Raw genomic sequence first — 26,141 nt, 5'->3', positions numbered from 1 at the left:
TCCAACGATATATTATAAGCGCAATTTTGACGAATAATGAGGAAGTTATGGCCAAATTATAAAACTAGGCCCGGTTTGATATGAGGCCCAATAATCTAGAGGGGGGCCTAATATTGATTTATCATTCCTAATGCGATTAGAATTAATTATAGTCTTCTAGATTCTTCTAGAAGGTTCTTTTCATTCCTAATTTAATTAGCATTGATAAATTGACTTTAGTTGAGTTTTTAGAGTTTTAATCAGAATAAAACAAGTGTTTTTAAGGAAAATACGATTTTTCCCTCTCGTACGGCTAAATTTTATCAAATTAAGAAAACACGTGGAAATTTATTTCCAGCGTCTAACGACAGGACCAGATCCTGGCGCCATACCTGGCGTCTGGCGCTAGGGTCCAGCGTTAAGCGCCACGCGCGTGTTTAGCGCTGCGGTCGTGTTTTATTCTTTTCGAAACTCTGTTTTGTTTTTAATCATATTCGGCTGATTTTCTCTATAAATAGCCTCCTAAAACCTCCGTTTTCAATCGTCAATTCTTCTCATCTCTTATCGCCAACTATCATCAAGAATTTCTTGATTCTCTTTTTCTCTCTCTCTCTCTTTTCTAAACTAGCTTTTCTCATACAAAATTCCGCATTCACAAGATCAAGATACACCTAGCCAAGTTCGAAGTTGCCTTCGCCCTATACATGAAAGGTTTTAATTTCTAAGGGTTTGGTCCCAAATCTCTCTTTCAATTATTTAATTTAATTCTTTAATTTGATTATTTTCCTTGAAGTTACTAACATGTGTATTTTGTTATTAGAAAGAGGTACAAGGCATCCAAGTAAGTGCTTTAATTGATTTTATTGATATTATGATATAGAAATCATGTTTAGATTGTTATTTTGATTCCTAGTATCATGTTAGGATGTTTTGATCTTCCTAGTATCATGTCTAGGGTAGCAACTATAATTTCTAATATCAAATATGACAATTGTGATTTCTGCGATGCTTCCTATTCTTTTCCTAATATCATGTAAGTATCATGTTAGGGTTAAAGCTTTGATTTTTATTTTTTAGTGACATGCTAGGGTTTGTTATTAATCTTGTCAGTATCATGACTAGGATCTTGCTATTATTATGCTTTAACATGATTATATATATTATGATTTTTATGATTATATTATGTTGCTTGATATTTACTGTTATTGCTTGATCACGCCTTTTATGCATGTTTAAAGGGAATTGGTACTTGTAATCACGCTTAATTAGATAATTAATAATCTTGTTTAGGGTTAATTTGATTATAATTCAAGTGATCACCAATAATAGATTTATTTGTGCATTAATATTCAACCAACAAAGATAGACAGGTTTAGGGTTAAACCTATTGATTGCGTGTTAGTCAGAAAGCGCACATGAATATGATCAAAATAAAGTAAAGGCCTATTATTAGGGCAGGTTCAATCTCTTTTAGGTTGGATTTGTACCTTCATCCCCGAACTACCAGTCATGGTTCCAGACCTATTGGAGTTGACGATCTCCTGGATCGTTAAGGGGTGTAACCTTCACCTCGTGAACAGTTTACAAGTTCCTAAAACTTGTTGGAGACTCTTTTGCTCTAGCTTCCTTCCCTTTGGACGCCACCATACTTAAGTGTATGATCGCAGTGGGGTTCAAGTTTGGGGTAATGCTTGAAATATTTCCTACAATAGTTTATCTCCATTTACTTAGACTTTCCCTTTTATTCTTCTCCAAGTACTTCAGGAAATTCTTAACTCTTTAATTTCCAATATCATAAATCAAAATTCAATTGAAAATTGCAAACATGCATTTAATGAGTTTAATACGTAGCCTTTATGATGAATCCTTTGCAAATGCACAAGGAATGTCACTCATTCGCTAAATCTCATCAGTCTTTGCTTTGCACTGAGTCTTGATAAGCAATGTGCTATGTCACATGGGAGTGAAACCTCTTTTGGATTTTTCATGTTTGAACCTTGAGAGAACCTCATCTATATAAGTTTCTCAATTAAGTTCAATCCTCTTTCAAGACTAATCTCTATAAATCTTGAATCCAAAGATGTACTCGTTTAACCCTTCAAGGTCTTTCATACAATAACAATTCATTAGCCATTACTTGACCTATTCAAGTATGGGAACATCGTATCTTGTAAGAGGTATGTCATCTACATACAAAACCAAGAAGACTACATAGGTACCACTAAATTTCGTGTATGTACAAGATTCTTCATTTAAAAGACTATCAACCAATTTTATTAGCTTAGTAAATAGAAAATTTTACTCCATGATGCTTACTTCAATCCACTAATGGACCTATGAAAATTACATGCATCTCTAGGACTTCCTGGTCCTTCAAAACGTTAATGTGTGTATCACATACACATTCTCTTTGATGAACAATTTCAAGAAAGCGTTTTGAACTCCATCAATCAAATCACATAGGGTGGAAATCACTAGAAGAGTCCAAATAGGGTTTAAGCAATATTAGCAACGTTGGATTTCATCATAGTCAATACTATGAATTTGTTGAATCATTTAGTAACTAATCTATGCTTAGAAAACTTTTTTCCTTCCTTGTCTACTCTTTGCATTCAATGGGTCTCACCCAATTCATGCGAATCAACCAAGTGTCTCACACTCAATTTTAGACATGATATCATTTTAGATTTTCAATGTACTAAGCTATTTTGGAGTTGTGACTTTTCAAATCTTACATTCTAAAATCAATATTTTAGAATTTCTTAACCAGCAAACTTATTTCTCTAGCTTAGATTTACTAGACTTTGTGTGTTTATACGCAACAAGTGAAAACTTATTTTCAATGAAGAACAACATAAGAAGGGTATACATGGAATGTGACACTTGACACATGGTTATATATCTCATTACCTTAATGAGACCACCTATTGTCGGCACTAACATGGTGTGAAACATGCTCATTCGTTGGTTCTCTCGAACACCTTCGAAACTTAACTCCCACTTGCCTTATGATAAGGCTCTCTTTTAGCATAGGGTAAGGCAATTTATTTCTCTTCTCAATCTTTTCGAGATTTAATTCCATTTGCCCTTTTGAAAATGACATCTTTTTCAAAAAGGCACCAATTTGAGCAACAAACAATTTCTCCTCAAACAACTTGTGGTTGTAGTACCCTTGTACTGTGATTTAGAATTCAATTTGCACTAAACAATTTAATACAAGTTTCTTATTCTTAAATTTGTAGAAAGGAAAAAATAAGAACTTCTCTTATTCATATCTTATATGATGTCTTATCTACATTGTGATTTGACGCAGTCCTAATTAGTGTAAAATCTCATTTTAAAGGTGTATCCTTAGAACTATTGTTTGGAAGATAAGTACAATTCATTATGAATTATGCTATATCTTATATAGTTTAATGCCTCCATTTGAAAAACATTCTCTCTTAGTGGAGTAGGTTGTAAACTAATTTTACAATCCTTGGGATAATCATCAAGTTCTTGGCTCAAATGCTCATCACTGCGATCATATCATAAGTGCTTTTGGATTCTTTCCAAATTAACAATTTGACTCAAATGTAAACTGTTACGATCATATCGCAATGTTTTATTGTCTTGTCAAGTCTCTTTTATTCTTAATTTGAACCTTATTGAACTCCTTCAAAACTTGCAAATTCATGCTTCATGTAAGCATGTGTGATCACATTCAAATGAAGTGTCCAAGTTCATCTCTAGCCTTTGAATCTTAGGTTTCTTAATTACATCGTTATGTATTCAACCATAGGTTCACGTCACCTTTTCTCCAAAAGATAAACTTTTTAATCATCAAACTACAATAAGATTTGCATATATCAATGGATTCATAATCTTATGATGTTATAAGTCCATCCCTTTGGAGCTTCCATATGCAATTCTATTTTATTTTGATCAAATTGACATTTCTAGAGTGATTTATATATAGATCTGGTTCATCTATATTTAACATATAGAACTCTCTAACCTATTTAGTGTTTAAAAACCTCCCTTGATTGAACTAAGCACAAAATAACATTTGTTCAATGCTTTTGAATCTTTAACATTCAGTGATAACTACAGTGAAATGATGTTTTGATTATAGCAAGAATGTAATAACGATTATTTATTTCAATGCTAAACTATATATAGTTAAGTGAAATATAAAGTCATACATGTAAAACAACATTTGTTTCTCACATATTAGATTTACTTCTCTCTTATCCAAGTTTCAACTCTTTAGCTCAACCACATTCTTGAATGAGAGAGTTAATCTTGACATCATATGTCAAATAAGTAGAACTTTGCTAAATCAATTTCTATAGTACTTGATGTGGAACATTTCCATTCTTTACCTTCCAACTGTACTTTATGGGGTAGTTTTCAATCTCTTGGAGCTACTCCTCAATTTAAACATTTTAGTAGACTTGGGATTGACAAATTATTTGTCTTTTCTTTATCCTTTGGCATTTTATTGTCGTCCCCATCCTTCTTAAACCCTTTTCCATTTGAACCATTTAGAACATTTTTTTCAAGCTCAAAATGATACTATGCTCAACTACTTTGAACATTTTACATAATTTTGCTAAAACCATTCAACATAATTCATGTTGGAGTTTAATCTTGTATTTAACACCGCATGTAATAATTGGAATTGCTCAAAATTATGTCACTTAATCAACATTTGATAGTATGAAAATCCAAGTCCTTCATCATGTTTAACCCTATTGAAGATAAAGAAAGTTATTAGATTCTTCATGTGAGTTGCACTCATGTTGCCTTTAGAGGTCTCGTACCTCTCCATCGAGTCCAATCACTTGAAACATTTTCAAAATGAGTCAATGGTGTAGCCATTAAATTATTCAAACTTTTGAGTTCTTGGAATCTATCATTAGACATATGACATTCTTAAATAGGTTTTAAATTCTCCTCTTAGCCTTTAAAACCTTATAGCAAAGCATGGATAATGGTTTACGGATACTCTTTTAATTTTTTAGAACAAATTCAACTATGTTTATCAAAGTAGTTTATGATTCAAACATCCTTTGAAATCATTTTAGCTACTTTACACTATATTCATTTTATGTCCCTTTATGAATAATGTGATTCCAAGATCCTATCCCTATGTAGCATTAAGCGGACGGAGGCCTTTCCTTAAGGTTACATTTTCAAGCTTAGTAAACTCTTTTACTAATTACAACTTCTTGTAATTCTTGGTTGGATAGATAACATCACATGTTCAACTATCCCCTTCCTTCAAAATCCAAAACGCTTTTGATGATTTTGTTAAGGATGACCAAATTAAGTGTGAAAAATTCGCAATTTCACCTTACCTCCCAAGATTAATAATAATTCCCTGCGAAGGCATGATCCATTACTGCTAATCAAGGGTTTAATAAGTACTTTATATTTGGAAAAGCGAGTCTCGATATTTGTGGGAATTAAGTTTATTATGTTGTTATAAATTAGTGAACTCTTGATAAAAACATTCAATAAACTTATAAATGCTTTAAGAATAATAAAATTAAATATGAGCTAGTATGGCCTCTAATCCCAAAAAACTAAGCTTGATTAGGCTCCTCCTTGAACTCTTCATGGATCTCCATCCATCTTCATCATGGGCCTCCTCATTCTGGGCTCTTCTTTAAATTAATAAAGTATAATAAAATCAATTCATAATTATAATAAATTACAAAAATACTTAACGATACGTATTCGTATCTAAATTACAAAAATACACAACGATACGCAGATCGTATTTTCTAATTTAAAAATTGGGCCATACTAGTCATTTATAGGAATAATAATAGATCATATATAACATATAATTGCCACATAATAATTCAAATAACATACTTTGCCTAAACTAAAATATCAAATATTCTTAATTAAGGCAACGTATAATTCAAAATATCACATATTTTAAGGCACGATTAGATAATATCTCCATATTATTCATTACCATAACTAAAATATCATATATTTAAATTAGGAATGATATGAAATCAAATAAATATATAATCTAAGAAAATAAATCACATTTATATTCTAGGATTATCTTAACCAATTTAAAATTCCATCCTAATCACTAGTTAACCATCTAAATTTAATTAGATCAAAAAATCAAATTTTGGATTATCACATAAACCAAGTCAAATAACCACAATTGGAATTGCTCATTTATATCCTAAAAAACAGATTTTGATATACTTATCCATAATTAAATTTAAATTTTAAAATTCATAATTAATTAATTTTTTTTTTGAAAGACAGGGGACTGTGACTGAGTAGACTGTTAGCCACATCACAGCCACCGCAACAGCTAGCCGCCGCGGCCAGGCAGTCGCCCAGCCACAACAGTCCTGGCTGGCGCACTAGGCAGCAGCCCAACACAACAACCAGCAGGTACAGAGCTGAAATTGTGAAAATATTGCACGTTCCAGCCTCCGCCCCTCCCCACCATCGCCATGCCTGCTGCCCTCAGCCCTTGCCGACCACCGTAGCAGCCACCGTGGACCACTGACAAATGGTTCTACCACCTAATCGTGGTTGCTCCCACTCAACCAATTAATTCTCATTTTTTTAAGTTAAATTAATTTCACAACTCTTGTAAAATGAATTTGGTGATCTAATTAAATTAAACATAAACTCCTTTATGCATAATTTCATAAAATTAATCTAAAATCTCCATTTCAAATAATTTAGGGCTTTTCATAAAATTCGATTTCTAATTCACATAAAACTCTTTTACATGAAGTAATTAATCACACTAAACACATTTTAAGTATGAGAAATTAAATCAAATAATATGAAATTAACACATTAATTTTCAAAATTGGGGTTCATAACACAACGGAAATTAGACAATAAATTAATGCATTTAGGGCTTAAAAATTCAGCTAGGGTTAAGAAGAAAATTGAGCAATTAAATCTCCATTTAATCAATTCCCCATGTAAAGAATGGCCATGGCGAAGTGTAGGATTTAGAGTAGGGATGGAGGAACATGTTGTAAATTGGCGTAGATTTGGCACTTAGAGCATCTTTTTACGTATTGATGACAATCCATATTCATGGTAGTCCAATAGTATCCTTCTCGCATTATCTTTTGGACTAGCATCTTGCCGTTCACGTGAGTTCCAAAAATGCCTTTGTGGACTATCCTCATTGCTCTTTGAGCATCCTTTCTTCCTACACATAAGAGAGCTCGACCCTTAGGTATCCTTTTGTGTAACTCGTTGTCTATGAGCACGTATTGGGAAGCCAAGAGTCTTAATGCTCATTTTTCTCTTTTTGTCAGCATGGGAAGGGTATTCTCCTTTGGTGACATAGTTAAGTATATCCGTATACCACGGCTCTTCTTCTTCTTCTTCTTCATCTTGGATCACTTCATCATCTTCTTTACCTTGAATATAAGCCGGTTTATGCCCTTTTTTCTATAGTTAGAGGCATTTTCTCGATTTCCATTGGAATCCTAACCATTGAGGCTAGTCTTGCTAAGGCATCAGCAAATTGATATTCTTCTCTAGGTAGATACGTGTATTCCACCTTCTCTAACTGATTAGTGAGAGTTTCCAGATAAGTTTGGTAAGGGGCTAGACTTTCGCTCCTTACTTTCCATCTCTTAGAGATCTAATTGATGATCAATGAAGAGTCCCCGAATATTCGTAATTTCTTCACTCCCAATGCCAAAGTTGTTTCAAGGCCTACCACGCATGCTTCGTATTCAGCAGCGTTGTTGGTAACGTCGAAATCTAGCTTTATGGAGATTGGAACATGCTCTTTTTTAGGTGATACTAGTAGTACTCCAACGCCAAATCCTTTTTGGTTTGAGGCTCCATCAATGTATAAGGTCCAAGTATCATCTTCCGTGACCATCAAGTCTTCGTCTGGAAATTCATTGTCGTGTATTGGCGTTGAATCTTTTATTGGAAAGTCCGCTAGAAAATCTGAAACCACAGATCCTTTGATAGCTTTTTGAGGCATGAATCTTACATCAAAATGGGCTAAGTTGACTATCCATCTTGATATGCACCCATTGAGTGTAGACTTCTCGAATAAATACTTGAGTGGATCCAATCGGGAAACTACAAAGACTGTATGCACGAGCATTGCTCTTATCATTAATCTTCACAACCATTGGTTGGCATATGCTTCCCAAGTTGTTGCAATTGTCTTGATTACTTGTTGATCCCCATTCCTAGTGTTTTATTTGTTAGATTGTTAGTTTGTTAGTTGTTATTGTTACCTCTTACCCTTATCTTTGACCTAGCTTAGGCGCCCAAATTGAAAGCACTTGAACATTACCGTTCCTTTGGGTTCGACCCTTGACTTACCTCTATGCTTGTATTTAGGTTCGTTAAGTGTTTATAAATTTAGTTTGACATAGGGAGTAGTAGTCAACGACCTAATATTTTCCCCTCGTTAAATAGTAGCAACTCGAGACAACCTCTTATTTTACTCACTAGTTAATGAAATTACAAGATGCTTGATTGTAAGATTTGTTATATTCATCTTGTTGTAATTATGATGATTATGGACAGTTGCCTTAATTAAGTAATCATATATCTCCCTTCTTTTTTTTTTAAGGGAGTAATCATATATCTCCTTGTTGCGTTTAATATAAATCTAATCTATTACATATTACTAAAGGCGAATCTAAAATGACACTTGGCAGCATTGTATGGAGTATTTTCCCTCCAAAAGTATTTACTTAAAAAAAATCTTACTATAATGAATGATCATTGTATCTAAATAACGAGATTTGCTTTACATAAAATCTAATCTAAACTTTCTAAAAAAATTATTTTTTTTATTTTTTTTTAAAGCAAATATTATATTGTTTATTATAACTATTGTATGTGGTTATTTTAAATAATATACTTCATACTTTATAATAATTGGTGTCGAGTCCTTATTTTTTTTATGTCGTTTTATAATTTTATTGTATTATAATCACTCCGTATTAAACAATCATGCATCTATTTCACCGGAATTAATGTTGTACTTCACTATACTAGGTTGTCTTTCGTGCGCGATGCACGCTGAGGGACTAGCTCTTGCGGAAAATTTGTATTGGCGTGTATTTATACCGTTGGTTTGGGTGGTAGACCTAGTAATTTTAATACGTACACTATTTGGTTTATGTGTCTATGTGGTGAATTTGTAGAATAGTATAAGAAAGCCACCAAAATCTTTTAAGACAAATATTTTTTAAAACACTAAAAAGTTTGATAGTGTTATTTAAAAATTATTATTAAGTAATATTTAATTGATTTGCATCCCTTCATATTTTAAGCGCCAAGTGTTAGTTTAGAACTCTTAATTGATGTGCATATTTCAATAATACTATATGTAATATTTCTAACGTGTTTTCCTTCAAATGATTTTTTTTGTGAGCTATAGTAATTTGGACTATGGAGTAATAATATGTAAAATGTTGCAGCTAAAAACTTAATAATGAATATTTTTCCTCTTAAATTCTCTCAAAATTAATATCAGCTATGTTTTTCCTACCATTGATTTCCCTTGATTTAAGGATTTTAAAGTTCTTTATACCTCTTGATAACATACGTCTGCTCAAATATCTATGTATATTTAATATAAATCTCATTCAAATTATATAACGTTGTAAATATGTACATTTCAAAAGCTAATAAACCTTAAAAATAGTTGTAATTAAAGGACAACAAGATAGTAAATAAGAAGAGCAACTACAAAAGAGTAAAAATAAACACTCTCTTGACAATAAATTGTCTCTTTGTACATACAATTTTTTTTTCTTTTTTAATAATTATAATATCATATGAAGTGTAAAACATTAGAAAATGCATTACATGTTTTTTGTTTTTAAAAAAATGAAACTGAATTAATTGATGATATATCATATATGTTCAATGAAAAACAAAACATTAAATACATTAATGATAGTAAACATATTAATGAGGGTAAAAAAGTAAATACACATTTTGCACACAATTTTGAGGGTATACTTGGTAGCTGTAGGGAATATTTCAAGCAGTACCCCAAACTTGAACCCCACTGTGATCATATACTTAAGCATGGTGACGTCCAAAGGGAAAGAAGATAGATCAAAAGAGTCGCCAACAAGTTTTAGGAACTTGTAAACCGTTCACATGGTGAAGGTTACACCCCTTAACGATCAAGGAGATCGTTAACTCCAATAGGTCTGGAACCATGACTGGTAGTTCGGGGATGAAGGTACAAATCCAACCTAAAAGAGATTGAACCTGCCTTAATAATAGGCCTCTACTTTATTCTGATCGTATTCATGTGCGCTTTCTGACTAACATGCAATCAATAGGATTAACCCTAAACATGTTTATCTATGTTGGTTGAATATTAATGCACAAACAAAACTATTATTGGCGATCACTTGAATTATAATCAAATTAACTCTAAACCAGATTATTAATTATCTTATTAAGCGTGATTACAAGTACCAATTCCCTTTAAACATGCATGAAAGGTGTGATCAAGCGATAAAAATAAATATCAAGCAACATAATAATAATCCAAAAATATAATAATTATAATAATAACAATTATCATCACAGAAATAAACATGTTCATGTTAAAGCATAATAATAATTATAATAATAATAATAATAATAATAATAATAATAATAATAATAATAATAATAATAATAATAATAACAATAATAATAGCAAGATCCTAGGCATGATACTAACAAGATTAATAACAAACCCTAGCATTTTACTAAACAATAAAGATCAAAGTTTTAACCCTAACATGATACTAACATGCTATTAGGAAAGAAAATAGGAAGCATTGCAATTGTCATATTTGATATTAAAGTTACCATAAACATGATACTAGGAAGATCAAAACACCCTAACATGACACTAGGAATCATAAAAAGAACCTAGACTGCTAGACATGATTTCTATATCATAATATCAATAAAATCATTAAAGCACTTACTTAGATGCCTCGTATCTATTTCTAATAACAAAATACACACGTTAGTAACTTCAAGGATAATAATAATCAAAACAAATAAATTAAATAATTGAAATAGAGATTAGGGACCAAACCCTCAGAAATTAAAACCTTTCACGTCTAGGGAGAAGGCAACTTCGAATTTGGCTAGGTGTGTCTAGATCTTGTGAATGCGGAATTTTGTATAGAAAGTTAGAGAGAGAAGAATTCTTAAAAGCTAGAGAGAATAAGAAAACTAGAGAATATATGATATTTGATGATTGTTGATGAGAATTAGAGAGAACTGATGATGAAAAACGGAGGTTTTAGGAGGCTATTTATAGAGAAAATCAGCCAAACGGATAGAAAAACAAATCAGAGTTTCAACGAGGATAAAACAGGTTAGCGCCAGACGCTGAACATTAGCGCCAGACACTAAGGCTAGCGCCAGGCGCCAAGCATTAGCGCCAGGCGCTAATCCTTGTCGTCAGGCGTTAACAATTATTTTCACGCGTTTACTTAATTCTAATAAAATTTAGCCGTACAGAAGGGCAAAATCGTATTTTCCTTAAAAACACTCTTTTATTCTGATTAAAACTCTAAAAAGTTAACCAAAGTCAATTTATCAATGCTAATTGAATTAGGAATGAAAAGAACCTTCTAGAAGAATCTAGAAGATTAAAATCAATTCTAATTGCATTAGAAATGATAAATCCATATTAGGCCCTCCTCTAGATCATTGGGCCGTATATAAGTATCAAATCGGGTCCAGTTTGGTAATTTGGCCATAACTTCCTCATTATTCATCGGAATTGAGCTTATAATATATCGTTGGAAAGCTCTTTTCAAGTTCCATTCAACTACACCATTATTGGACCCTTGCTATGGACCAAACCAAACTGGATTGACTGTTTTCTTAAAATAGGTTTTCAAAAACTGAGAGAAAAGAAAAGAAAATAAAATTATCCGCAACACTAGACTTTCTACACTTTCACTTCATTCGATTATGATTCGACGCGAAAGGTACTCATCACCGGGTTTGGTTTTGGGGAGACACAAATGGGTGTCTACAGAAGCCCCCACTTTGACTGAGTTTGGAGAAACGCAAGTTTCGAAAACAAAAGTCAAAGTATCGATAGGGACGGAGAATGATTTAGAACGTTCTGCGATCCTTAATCACTCTTGTAACGCCGATACCTGCAAACTAGAGTTAGTTAAAACAGATAAGAGAGTTAAGAAACACGTATCTTGCACCGTCGAGCACACGTCTCTGAGAGTAACCGATTTGCTGTTGTATTGTTGTATTTTTTGATAACCTTCCGCAAGCCAGGGAATGCCATCCCGCTATTTGTTTTGACGAACTCCTGCAAGCTAGAGAATGCCGCCTGAAGACTACTACACTTGTAACTGCCTACAATCTTGCCATGATAGACTTCTTCAAGCTAGAGAACCCCATCGAAGATTTCTTCGCTTGAAACCACCTTCTAGCACTTTGTGACCATTTTTCGCAAGCCAGGGAACATGATCGAAGACAACTTCGCTTGAAAAACCTCCGGTTATTTGTGACAACTCTCCGCAAGCTAGGGAACGCTGCCGAAGATATCCTCGCCTGAAGCTATCCTCATTTGTTGCGATAACATTCCAAGGAAAATTATCAAAGACCCACGCTTGTCGATCTTTAAAAGCTCGCTTGAACTTTGCTTCCGCTATGCTAGTATGTCGACGCTTTTGCTGCTTTTGATCCTCTATGTCGGTGCCTTCTGAACTATGAACCAGTATTTCGGTGCCTTTGCTGTATGAACCATTATGTCGGTGCCTTGTGATGAGCCAATGCTTAGGCGCTTTAAGCTAAGTGAGACGATCAATCATCAGGTCGATCACTTTATGCAATTGTAATCGAGCCGATTACTAAATCATGTCAAATTTCTTAGAGGGGCTAACTGGCGTGCCAAGGAACCCAAAATGTTGTAAGAGGTTGAAATAACCGCAATGAGTGGCTGAACATTCTGTTGCCGCTGAAATATTGCTGGCGCCACATATATGGCTCTAGCGTCAGGCGCTGGCACTAGCGCCAGGCGCTTAACCTTATCGTCTGGCGCAAAATCCTGTCACTTGCTGCTGCTCATTTTTGCTCGAGAATCGTCCGTGAACTTCAATTCACTCATTCTTGCTCGTTTCTCAACCAAATTCACTAAAGTTTGTTGCAAATCAAAGCTTATTTCATCCATTTTCCCAATCTATGTAAGTTTTCTCCAAACTCACTCCAGCTTTTATGAATTTTGCACATGTTTGTTCACGAATTTCTTGAAAATTCGAAACTTGAATTGCTTAATTCACTTTGTTTGTCAAATTTTATGCCATGAAATTGCTTGATTATGTTTATAGATTGCCTTGGGAGTAATTTGAGACTTGTTTGACTCAATTTGGTGAAGAAACGAATAAATCACCATTGTTGGACCTCTTAAGGTCGGGAATACAATGTAGCTTGTTCTTGGTGTTTTGCTAGCAATTCTTGTCTAATTTGTCGCAATAATTACCATAGTATTGCAAGAAATTGTTTGGATTCTTGAAAAATGTCGTGTATGCTCAATTCGAAATTGTGCTCTGTTTTAGTACTACGTACTCTTTTTTTTTTTTTTTGAACATAGTATCATGCGGCTAGGCGAATATAGAACCTTAATTTATGATGATTTTACACAATGTAGCATGGCTAGAAAGCAGGTTCGGGTTCACAATCCCGAGACGCATGACGGGAGCACGAGCCCGTAGAGGAGGACACCGACCCGTCCACTTCTCTTGGTCCCCTCCCTGAGTGGGATGAGCGGACTCTGTACTTCACCCCCGTCCACCGTATTTCTGAGAAGGTGCGATGTGGGATTACGGTTGGTAGGACGCGCTACCACGGCTCAGGCTGTGATACCTTGGGCGACCTATACAAGATGTACATCGGCATTGATGGAGAAGTGAGACTTCTCTGGGAGTCTTGCGGGTTGACTGCACTGTTTGAGACCTCGGAGGCCATGATTGCCTCTAGCGGGGGTCAGCACGTGGCTCGTGCCCTGGTGGAGTTCTTTTGGGACACCACCAACACTTTCCACTTCCCCTAGGGTGAGATGATGGTCACCCCGACCGACTTCAGTCTTATTACGGGACTGAAGTTTAGTTCTGTTGCGCTGCCGTTCGACAACGAGATCAGCGTCTTTTCTCCTGAGGTTGAGGAGCTGTTGGTCCGATTGCTGTTTGGGCTCGTGTTGAGGTAGAGTCGACTCAGTTCAGCGCCAAGGGCATTCGCCGTTCGACTCTGGCGGCGACTTTTGAGGATGATGCGACCACCCGAGAGCAACGGGTGTGCATCTTTGTGCTTATCTTACTGTCAGGGACGTTCTCCCCTAACAAGGATAGTAGAGTGCTGCTTTACTACCATCCTTCGATCCGTGATCTACACTTGATCGACACTTAAGATTGGGCCAGCTTGGCCTATGCTGACTTTGTTTGAGCGTTACGAGACTCGTGTTGACACCGGTCCTTCACAGGGAACGTCGCTCTGTCCGGCTTCTGTAGAGTAGTAGAGGTATACTTTATCTCCCATAAAGTTTAGCTCTAAGCTTTAGTTAGCACTTGCTAATACTTTTTTCCTTTTGTAGATCTGGTTCTACGAGTACTTTCCCTTAGTTGCCCCGGCGAGACTGCACTGCACAGGTTTCCAGTGAGTGCCTGTTGGGGAGGCCGCCGCGCTGGGATGTCCACTGCTTATGTCCGAGATCAGATCATCTTGGTATGGTTCTTTGCATAGTTGAACATTTTCGTATTACTTTTGATGGATTCTTATCTGATAGGCGTTCTTTGCAGGAGCCTGACGTGCAGTACCGGCCGTGGATTGGCTTGGTTGTCCCTGGGTTAGCTGCGCAGTATACTGCTGAGCGTCGCTATTTCTTAGGGACATACGGAGCAGTTGCATATCTTGGAGAGAGGGTTGCTATTCAGCATTCCTCAGAAACTTTCGTCGTTCCTGCTCCTCCGCCGCGTCATATGTTCAACGGCGCGAGGTTGGTGAGCATGTTAGAGAGAGTTGGTACCCCTTGGAGATCTTATACAATCCCTGAGCGGTGCTATGAGGAGGAGATGTAGCCTTTGTTAGCTCCAGTCCCTGTACTGGCTGAGGAGGTGGCGGTATGATTTTCATCTTTTACCTTCCGTTAAGTAGCCCCCCAAGTAATATTTTACTGATTTTGATTTGCATTTGTCAGGCTGGACCTACTGAGTTCATACCACCTCGTATGTCCATCCATTATCAGGGGACATACGGACCAATCGAGGAGATGATTCCTCCGGCTCCCGAGGATGAGTGCTTTGTAGAGCGGTAGATTCCTCGTCACCAGACTCGGGTAAGCTTTATTTATTTGCAATTTTGTCCATATATGTTATGCATCATTACAGACTTTATTTCCTTGACAGTTCTCGCGCGAGGTGGTCACGGCGATGGCAAAGTGTATAGATGCCTTCCGGAGCCAGCTCGTTCGGATGAGGAATGTGGCTACATGTCGTCGCGACGACGCCGTTCAGTAGGTAGTTTCCCTTCTTATTTTTGCATTACTACTTCTATTTTGATTGTTTCTGATTTAGTTTCTTCTTACAAGGCCAACCCATTCCTTCTCGTACCCGGACGAGACCTGAGGTGCGGAGAGAACCGGCGAGGTCTAGCTCGAGACGTCGCCATACTGGTTCTGGCAGTCGGGGTGGTCGTTCTGAGGCTGCCCGGACCGAGGCGGTGGAGGGCTCAGGCTCTTCATCTGAGGGTGCACACGCTGCGTCGGTAGGCCAGGGAGAGGCTACCTCGGCTCTTAGAGGTGGTGGGATGTACGAGGTCGGCTCGTCATCGCAGCAGCCTCCGCAGCCTCAGCCTCAGGTTGATCTTCGGTGGACGGGTCCTAAGCTGAGTTTTCCACCTCCCGAGGAGACTGGAGCTGGAGCTGGTGGAGAGGTTACTCCTCGTACTGCGCAGTTTAATGACATGATGTGCGTACGTCCTCCGGCGCCGTAGTTGATTCCTGTGCTTTTTTATTTTGACTTTGTATAGAACCTTGCCTTTATTAGACTCATTTATTAGACATATTTGTATATACATATTACTATGAGTTTATTTATTTAACATTTATTAATTTTTTTTTCATTTTTATGTGAATGTTTTTGTGTGCAAAGAATTGTGATAATTAATAATTTTGAGCGAAAATTCCGTCATTTTTATTATTGATGGAGAATATCCGACTTTCTCCACCAAAAAGAAAAAATGAAAAAATAAAAAATATTGGATTTACAAAAACTTAAAAATTAAGTCTAAATAAAATCCAAAAAAAAGAAAAATATAATTAGAAAAAGGGTATAAAAAGAATAAAAGATCGTAAAGTCAATATTCAAACTCGAATCAGGCAAAAAAAAACGTGGTTTTTGAAAAGCTCGTATGACAAGACACGTTAGCGCCATCTGGCGCCACGCATTTTGGGTTAGCGCCAGACGCTAATTCTTAGCGTTTGGCGCCAGGCTCTAGCGTTAGGCGTCAGACTCTAGGCTCTAGCGTCAGGCGCCAGGCTCTAGCGTCAGGCGTCAGGCGCTGATGAGCGCTGACTCCGAATCCTTTTCGGATTAAAACTGTGTCGATTTTGTGTATAAATAGCCCCCTGCTCAGCCGATTTTCTTCATAATTTCAGCGGATTAAATATACCCTTAGCTTTTGAAAAAATAATAATCATGTCTTTAGTCTCTCAGAGTATTACCAACTTCACTCATGAATGGTGTTGGTCTCTAACTGCCAAGGAGAGAAACGAGTTAGACTTTTTTCATATGGGAGGTATTTATGGTGTCAAGGGGGTAGATCTTGATGTAGACTTTATTCGTACCGCCTTAGAATATTGGGATGTGGATACTCATTGTTTTAGACTAGGGTGTGGTGAAATTAGCCCTTTGTCGGAAGAATTCGGTGCTATCTTAGGCTTCCCTGCATTAGATCTTGCAGTAATCCCTAGAATAAATGAATATTATTATAAGGATTTTGAGCGCTTCTTTAATTTAAAAGACAAAGATCTAACAAATATAGTAGATGGTAGCATAGTTAATTTGAAAGAATTTGCTCGATATTATTTTGATAGACCTTATTCTGAGTCTTTTCATGTTTATAGAAGAAAGGCTTTTCTTTTGTGCATGCTTAATCAATATCTTCTCACTAGTGGTAGAACTAATGAGGGTCAAGCAATCATATCAACTGTTTTGGAGCAGGTTGAATCTGGGAGAAATCCAATGTCATTAATCATTGGAGAGAATATGCTTAGTCTTGATGAATTGAAAAGAAATCCAAAAGCACCTTTTCGGGGCTCTCCTATTTTATCACAGGTAGAAAAATAATATTTTTAATTATAGAAATCAAAAACATATTTTTGTATAGTAATATTAATTTATTTGCATTGAATTTTTTACAGATGTGGCTAATGGAAAGACTAGAATTAATTAGTCCTCCATACAATGTTGAAAAATACACTCCAAATTGCTTTATGATAAGGAAGAAACACTTCTCTAAGATGGGGCGCCATGAATGGATGAAGGTCTTTGCCTTTTGCAACTTTGCCATCAAGTGGGTCATCCCTTGGTGGAAAATAGTAAAGATGGTTGGTGTCAACAAGCAACCATTCTGCCGTCTTCCAAGATTATCTAGGATGACTTTTTATTATCCCTCCAGGGTAAAAATACAGTACGGCCTACTTCAAACAATTCCTTATGGGGATCTTCGTCGTCCCTATGAATTCCTTGTGTCTCTAGAAGTAGACAAATTTGATGCATATTGGAGCGTTAGAACTTTAAGGGAAGTGATTACCCAAAATTTTCCTCATTCCTTGCCCTATGATGTGAAGAAGTGGCTTCTGAAGAAACCTTCAAAGGGCATGAAGAAAAATCAGAGTAAAACTGATGTGAAGAGTCGTCTAGGTGACAAAGTGATTCCCGTTAAGGAACGCTTGGGTGAAAAGGTTTAGTTCAAAACACCTACAATGCCTAGGAAGAAAAGTTCTACAAAGGATAAAGGGAAGAGAAAAGCTGACACATCAGAGAAGAAGGCTTGGGTAGAGAAGAAACATGGAGTCCTAGCTAAGGGAGAAACTATTTACTCCAAAATTGAATGTAGGTCCTCTAAAGGATGCCTACAGACAAAAATTGGAAGAGAGCAAAGAAAGAGAAAAAAGATTAAAGCATTGCTTAACTTTCAATTATTAGACTTAATTTTAAATTTAAAGTTAATTTGTTTAAGCTTTATTTAAATTCCATCAATAATGTAATTGTTAGTTTATTTTATTAATGAAATTGCAGCTTTTTTAATTAAATCATCTTCTTTAAATTTAATTTATTAAAGCAATGAAAACTGAAATTTTAATTTTCCAGAAATTTTTTGGAGTATGGAAGTCGAAAATTTTCCGAAAATCACCGAAATATTCCCAGGTATTGTCTAGAAAAATGGCATCGCATTTTTACGACTGGCGCCAGCTGCGGCAGTCTGGTGTCAAGCGACAGAAACTGTCGTTTGGCTCTAGAGTCAATCGGCTGGCGACGGGCCGATGCTTCGTCGAATTTCTGTCCAATTTGTTTTTAAGTCTGTGACGCGAGGTTTGCAAAAAGTAAAGTGGCCACACCCGTAAAGGGTTGCCTATGTATCCTTTCTTAAGGAATCAGGCCAAACGTAGCTCTCTTGAGTATCCTACTCAAGTAATTATGGGTAGTACTTTTTAAGTTGGTCAAGGTTTGTCATGTTCGAGAACTCATTGCCATCCATACCAGTTAATTTTGTTGCACCTCTTGACAGGATTGTTTTGACAATATAGGGTCCATACCAATTAGGCCTAAATTTCCCCCTTAGATCTAAAACATTCTTTCTTAATGCTTTTAACACAAAGTCTCCTACTTTGATGTTTCTTGTCTTGACCTTCTTATTAAAATACCTAGCCATACGAGTTTGGTAGCATTGAGTATGATGTAGAGCTTCTAGTCGTTTTTCATCAAGTAGAATTATCTCCTCATATCTCGCCCTAGTCCATTCAACTTCATCGAGTTTGCTTTCTAATGCAATGCATAGAGATGGTATCTCTAGCTCTACAGGTTGTACGGCATCCATTCCATAAACCAAGGAAAATGGCATATTTCCTGTTGATGTGTGAATTGACGTGCGATAATCCCACAATGCGAAGTGGAGTTTGTCAGGCCAATCCTTGTAATTTTCTGTCATTTTCTCGATGATAGTCTTTAAATTTTTATTAGTCGCTTCGACTGCTCCGTTTGCCTGAGGTCTATAAGGAGAAGAATGATGATGCTGAATGCCATATTTTTGTAGCAATTCTTCACACTCATCTTGAAAGTGAGTTCCATTGTCACTTATCATTTCATGTGGGACTCCATATCGACAAATAATATTTCTTTCGATAAAGAGTGCTACATGTTTTGCAGTGATTTTAGCGTATGATTGTGCTTCGACCCCCTTTGTGAAGTAATCAATTGCTACTAGGATATATTCATGACCTCCTATTCCTGGGGGAGTGATTTGACCAATAATGTCAATTCCCCATGTAGAGAATGGCCATGGCGAAGTGTAGGATTTAGAGTAGGGATGGAGGAACATGTTGTAAATTGGCGTAGATTTGGCACTTAGGGCATCTTTTTATGTATTGATGACAATCCATATTCATGGTAGTCCAATAGTATCCTTCTCGCATTATCTTTTGGACTAGCATCTTGCCGTTCACGTGAGTTCCAAAAATGCCTTTGTGGACTATCCTCATTGCTCTTTGAGCATCCTTTCTTCCTACACATAAGAGAGCTCGACCCTTAGGTACCCTTTTGTGTAACTCGTTGTCTATGAGCACGTATTGGGAAGCCAAGAGTCTTAATGCTCATTTTTCTCTTTTGTCAGCATGGGAAGGGTATTCTCCTTTGGTGACATAGTTAAGTATACCCGTATACCACGACTCTTCTTCTTCTTCTTCATCTTGGATCACTTCATCATCTTCTTTAGCTTGAATATAAGCTGGTTTATGCCTTTTTTTCTATAGTTAGAGGCATTTGCTCGATTTCCATTGGAATCCTAACCATTGAGGCTAGTCTTGCTAAGGCATCAGCAAATTGATATTCTTCTCTAGGTAGATACGTGTATTCCACCTTCTCTAACTGATTAGTGAGAGTTTCCAGATAAGTTTGGTAAGGGGCTAGACTTTCGCTCCTTACTTTCCATCTCTTAGAGATCTAATTGATGATCAATGAAGAGTCCCCGAATATTCGTAATTTCTTCACTCCCAATGCCAAAGTTGTTTCAAGGCCTACCACGCATGCTTCGTATTCAGCAGCGTTGTTGGTAACGTCGAAATCTAGCTTTATGGAGATTGGAACATGCTCTTTTTTAGGTGATACTAGTAGTACTCCAACGCCAAATCCTTTTTGGTTTGAGGCTCCATCAATGTATAAGGTCCAAGTATCATCTTCCGTGACCATCAAGTCTTCGTCTGGAAATTCATTGTCGTGTATTGGCGTTGAATCTTTTATTGGAAAGTCCGCTAGAAAATCTGAAACCACAGATCCTTTGATAGCTTTTTGAGGCATGAATCTTACATCAAACTGGGCTAAGTTGACTATCCATCTTGATATGCACCCATTGAGTGTAGACTTCTCGAATAAATATTTGAGTGGATCCAATCGGGAAACTACAAAGACTGTATGCACGAGCATGTAATGTCTTAACTTGGATGTAGCCCACACCAATGCGAGGCACAATTTCTCAAGTGGTGTATAGCGTACCTCATACTCAAGCATCTTTTTACAAAGATAGTAGATTGCATTTTCTTTGCCTTCTACTTGTTGTGCGAGCATGGCCCCCATTTTTTCTTTGGTGACTGTTAGGTACAACCTAAGAGGTATTCTTTGAAGTGCTGGTGCCAATACGGGAGGATTTGCGAGATAGGCTTTGATCTTTTCAAAGGATTTTTGACACCCGTCATCCCATATTACTGGTACATTCTTTTTAAGCTTTTTGAATATTAGTTCACATATTGTTGTCAATTTTGATATGAACATGCTTATGTATTGCAACCGGCCAATAAATCCTCGAATTTGTTTCTCGATTTTGGGCGGTGGCATTGACATGATTGCCTTGATCTTGGTTAGGTCTATCTCTATTCCTCTAGAGCTTATGACATAACCCAAAAGCTTGCATGAGATGACTCCAAAAGCACACTTGGATGGATTCAACCTCATGTTGTATTTTCTTAGTCTTTCGAAGAATTTTCTCAAGGCTATTTGATGGCCTGGGCGATCTTTTGACTTCACAATCATATCGTCCACATATACTTCAACTTCTTTGTGCATCATGTCATGGAGCAAGGCAGTCGATGTTCGTTGGTAAGTAGCACCCTCGTTTTTCAACCCGAATGGCATTACCGTGTAGCAGTAAGTACCCCATGGTGTTATGAAGGTTGTTTTCTCCGTGTCTTCTTCTGCCATGAGAATTTGATTGTACCCCGCGTATCCATCCATGAACGAGAGAAGTGCATGATTCGTTGTATTATCTACCAGAATATCGATGTGTGGTAAAGGGAAGTCGTCCTTTGGACTTGCCTTATTTAGATCTCGATAGCCGACACACATTCTTACCCTTCCATCCTTTTTCGGAACTGGGACGACGTTAGCGACCCATTCAAGGTATTTGGATACCTTGATAAAACCTGCAGTTATTTGTTTTTGAAATTCTTCTTTTACTTTAAGAGCTACGTCGGGTTTCATTCGACGCAACTTTTGTTTTACAGGTTTCATTCTTGGAATTAGTGGTATGGTGTGTTGAGCTATTTCTCTATTACTGCCTGGCTTATCTTCATATGACCAAGCAAATACATCGATGAATTCCTTAAGTAGATTGATTAAATCGGTTCTTTCTTGTTCATTAAGTGTTAATCCGATTTTAACTTCTCTTTTATTGGTTGAATCATTTGAGATATCAACCGTCTCAGTTTCCTCCATTATTGGTGTTTTCTTTTCAAGTATTTCCATGGCTTTAATAAGTTCTTTGTCATTTTTATTGTTAGTTAAGTAATGCTCGTCATCTTGGGTTAAAGAAAAGCACGAGGAGTAAGGGGAAGAAGACATATTATTAAACTCAGAAATCATTACATCGAAAAGAGATATGTCCTCAGGGACTTGATTGCTAACTATACTAGTAGAAGAGATATAAGAAGGGGGTGCTACAACTAAGGACTTAGATGACTCTACAGGAAAAGACTCTGACTCCGACTCTGACTCTGACTCAAACGACTCTTCGAACATCGGTCCTTGCCCCGTCGTAATGGAGATTCTCCTTCCGCTTGGAGTAGTCACCTTGACTGTCTTGCGCCACCCTTGTAGTGATCCTTCAGCTGGAGTGATGAGCCTTGAGGGATCAAAGATTTCGCTTTGTAGGACCGTTTGGATGAGCGAGGAGTTATCCTCTATGTACGTCGTCTCATCTTTTTCTCGCCCAAATAGTAATCCCATGACATTAAAGTCAAATCATGGGGGTGCTTTCTCCTTGATAGGAGTTGGGATTTCATCTAGAAAATAGCAATCTAGGAAAATTTCGAATCCCGGTTGCCTTATTCCATTTACGACAAAAGGTTCGGGAAATTCGTAGCATGGATAGTCCTCTCCTTCTTTTATGAATTGTCCATTGAGAGTAAGAGGATACTGATCCATTGGGATTGCTTCCTTTTCTATGCGAGCATTCCTACGCGCCTTTGACTTTTCCTGGGATCGCTTTAGATCTTCCCAAGTCGGTTCGAAACCAAGTTCGAAAGTGTCTAATTTAGGGAGGCTAGGTGATTCCGGCGATTTTGCTATTCCTTTCTTCTTTCCTAGAGTCATCCCGAGAAAATGTCCTTGTTTCTTCATAATAGAGTTCACTATCATATTTGAGTGGGGGTCATGGCAGAGAGGGGTCCTTTCATCCTCCTCGATTAAGGAAACCTCTTCATTAAAGCCCCACAAATCTTCATCGTCTTCATTGTGCTCCACGTTAATGATGGGATTTTCTATAGCTTTAATCCTCATGGGTGAAGCATCGATCGTGATGGGAATTCCTCCAACTATGGCCTTTTACCTGTTGGTGGAGAGATGAAGGGACGGCCTTTAGGTCATGAACCCAAGGGCGTCCCAAAAATAAATTGAATGAAGCCTTAATATCTACTACTTGAAATGTAGTAGCATGTTCTATCGCTCCCGTCGTTATATTCATAGTAGTCTTGCCAAGAGCTTAACGATGAGTGTTTTCATAAGCTCTTATTCCTTGTGTTGACGGGGTTAAGTCTTCATCCCTTATGCCTATCATCCTCGCAATTCTGAGTGAACAAACATTAATGACCGATCCATTGTCTACAAGAGTCATAGGGACGTTCATTTTCTTGCAAACTACTGTGAGGTTTAGTGCCTTATAATGCTTGTCACCTTCTGGAGGTAAATCCTTGTCGGAAAAGGTGATCAAGTTGATAGGACTAGGGAGATCACTCGTAAGGAAGTTAGCCAACCCCTCAAGAGTGGTGTCAAAATCTATCCCTATTTTATCCAAAGCATTCATCACTGCCAACCTATGCTCTCGAGATGTTGCTAGAAGCTTCCATACATTCATTTCAACCTTGGTTTTCTTGAACTGTTTGACAATATCATTGTGTTCTATGATAGGTATGGGAACTTTTTGCGTAGTCGGTATAGGTTGTGTCGAAATAGGAGGTTGCATTCTCCCAGATCTTGTGAGGACGTCTATAGATGAATCTTCTTCAACCCAGAAGTCATCCATGGCATATGACACTGAAGGTGGAGGTCCTTCCATGTCTTTTAAGTAGACGTCTTCTTCATCACTGTCCCAAACTCCATTAATGCTTATGTCTTCCTCTTGTTGAATTTGGACTAACTTTTTTTCATCAATCATTTTCAGAATTAAATCTTTAAATTTAAAACAGTGTTCAATAGTGTGACCCCCTGATTGATGGTATTTGCAGTAGAATCTATCTGTCCTTTTTAGTGATTCAAATGGTCTCGGTTCGAGAGGTTTGACCTTGCCACTCTCGGGGAGCATTTTGAACATTTTATCGTATGAAGTCCCAATTGGAGTATAGACTTTATTACTCTTCTTAGGTCTGTCAATTACTTGTAGAGAGAAGGGTTTCTTCTTCGTGGGTGGAACCTTGTCACACTTTTTCTGAAGCTCCTCTAATTGTTTCTTCGCAACTTCAAGAGCTTCACGTAGCAAGTTTGATCCCTCTAACATGGACAATGTAATCAACCATACATCTTCTTTACTTGCTAGTTTTGAAAATTCATCCATGGCATCGAAAAAGATCTCCTCCTCTTCTTCGATAGGCCTGATGAGAGATGAGGGATCAACCTCGTTTTCTTCATCAGAGATGGCCAAGGAGTGAGCGAGAGGTGCATTGTCAATGCTCGGCTTCTTACTTGCAGGAGGCAATGGAAGTTTGTTGTCATCGATTAAATCTTGGATAGCTTCCTTAAGCTTCCAACAATTTTCGGTAAGATGGCCCCTACCTTGGTGATATTTGCAATGTGCATTGGGGTTCCAATTAGCTGTCCTCTTCTCGACCAGTGGGTCCCCAAATGGTCCAATAGGAGTTATAAGACCTTTTCCATTTAATCGGTCAAATGCGGTGTCATAACTCATACCTATAGGAGTAAAGTTCCTCCTAAATGGTTTCTTTTGTCCTTGATTATTCATAGCAAGGACTTCACTTTTTTTTTTTACCAAAAGGAAAAGTTACAACTTACAAGAGCTAAGTTATAACAAGCACCAAACCCCACAAGACCTGAAAAACAGGCCAACCAACCACCAAACAGTTCAAGCTCAATCTCCTGCCACCTTCTAGTAAGGGTTCAAGAGAAAGAGACAAGAACAACCTGAGCTCAAGCTTCCAGCCACCTTCTAGGAAGGGTTCTGGAAACCAGGCCCAGGAACACAAAAACAAACACAGAGCACGACAAACCTGCAAACAAAACACACCAACCCTGCAAACTGTATAATAGATAAAAACCCCCACCTAGACTCAGCTGCAAAAAGCAACAGGACTAGACAAAAAGAGGTAATACAGCAACTCAGAGAATACAAACCATAACAGCAAACTGGACTCAAGATTGGAAACACCAAGCTAAGCACCAGAAAAAACAAAACTGCCCAAGAAACAGAATTACAGGATCAACAAATTCCTGTCAGAACCAGAGCATCTACAGGCAACAGCAAATAATATATCTCTGATCACAGCTTCACCAGATTTGCAATTTCCTGTGAAAATCAAGGAGTTTCCTTGTAACCAAATATGATACACATATTCAGCAAAACACATTCCCAACAGTCTGTTTTCAGCTCTATCCTTCCTGTAGAGTTTAGAAACCCACATAACTTCAGTATCAAAGCTTAAAATAGACCTGTTGCACCTACAAATGGCCAAAATTCTTTCCCAAATGACCTTAGTAAAACTGCATTCAAAGAATAGATGCTCAATTGACTCGGGATTCAAATTACACAGGAAACAAATAGGATCACATTGCATATTCCATGAACTCAATCTATCTTTTGTGAGTAATATGTTCCTAACAACAAGCCAGAGAATGAATAAGCTCTTAGGGGTGGCAGAATTATTGCAAAAGAGTCTTCTCCATGGGACTTTGGGAGCTTGAGTCATAACCTTCAAATAGATCTTCTTAATCTTGATTTTACCACCTTGTTTAACAGCATCCCAACCACCAATATTATCAATAACAGTTCTACATTCAAAATTCTACTAAGCACCCAAGAACATCTCCTGGGAGCAGGTTTATTCCACCAAGGTTTATCTTTGAAATAGTAAGTATGAACCCATTTCACCCATAAGTTATCAGCTTTATGAGCAAGATCCCAGAGAAGACTGGAGATAGCAGCAACATTCCACTCAGGAAGAGAAAGAAGGTTCCAGCCACCACTAACTTTTAGGAGACAAACTTGAGACCAAGAGACAAGGGATTTCTTTGAGGGATTAGCTTTCCCAGTCCAAATGAAAGCTCTAAATCTAGCTTTAATTTCTCTTAGGATCTTTTTAGGGAGAATGAAGATTTGAGCTCAATAAGTTTGTATGCCAAACAGAACACTCTTGACTAATTGGAGCC

The 26,141-nt window shown here is 37.1% G+C and overlaps 1 protein-coding gene across 1 annotated transcript in view; it reads right to left on the bottom strand.

The window, feature by feature from the left end:
* LOC110711268 overlaps nucleotides 1–26,141 on the bottom strand; it is a 48,896-nt gene that overhangs the window by 21,815 nt on the left and 940 nt on the right. Inside the window, exons 2-6 of the mRNA XM_021889648.1 lie at nucleotides 25,864–26,067; nucleotides 25,191–25,777; nucleotides 25,123–25,147; nucleotides 24,986–25,049; nucleotides 24,809–24,936 (exon numbers count right to left, since the gene is read on the bottom strand). Of these exons, the coding sequence (XP_021745340.1) occupies nucleotides 24,809–24,936; nucleotides 24,986–25,049; nucleotides 25,123–25,147; nucleotides 25,191–25,777; nucleotides 25,864–26,067 (1,008 nt within the window). The remainder of the gene's footprint in view (nucleotides 1–24,808; nucleotides 24,937–24,985; nucleotides 25,050–25,122; nucleotides 25,148–25,190; nucleotides 25,778–25,863; nucleotides 26,068–26,141) is intronic.

The sequence above is a fragment of the Chenopodium quinoa genome, unplaced genomic scaffold (genome assembly GCF_001683475.1).
Source record: "Chenopodium quinoa cultivar QQ74 unplaced genomic scaffold, ASM168347v1, whole genome shotgun sequence".
In the NCBI taxonomy this organism is placed as follows: domain Eukaryota; kingdom Viridiplantae; phylum Streptophyta; class Magnoliopsida; order Caryophyllales; family Amaranthaceae; genus Chenopodium; species Chenopodium quinoa.
This window is presented reverse-complemented; position numbering and strand designations above follow the sequence as displayed.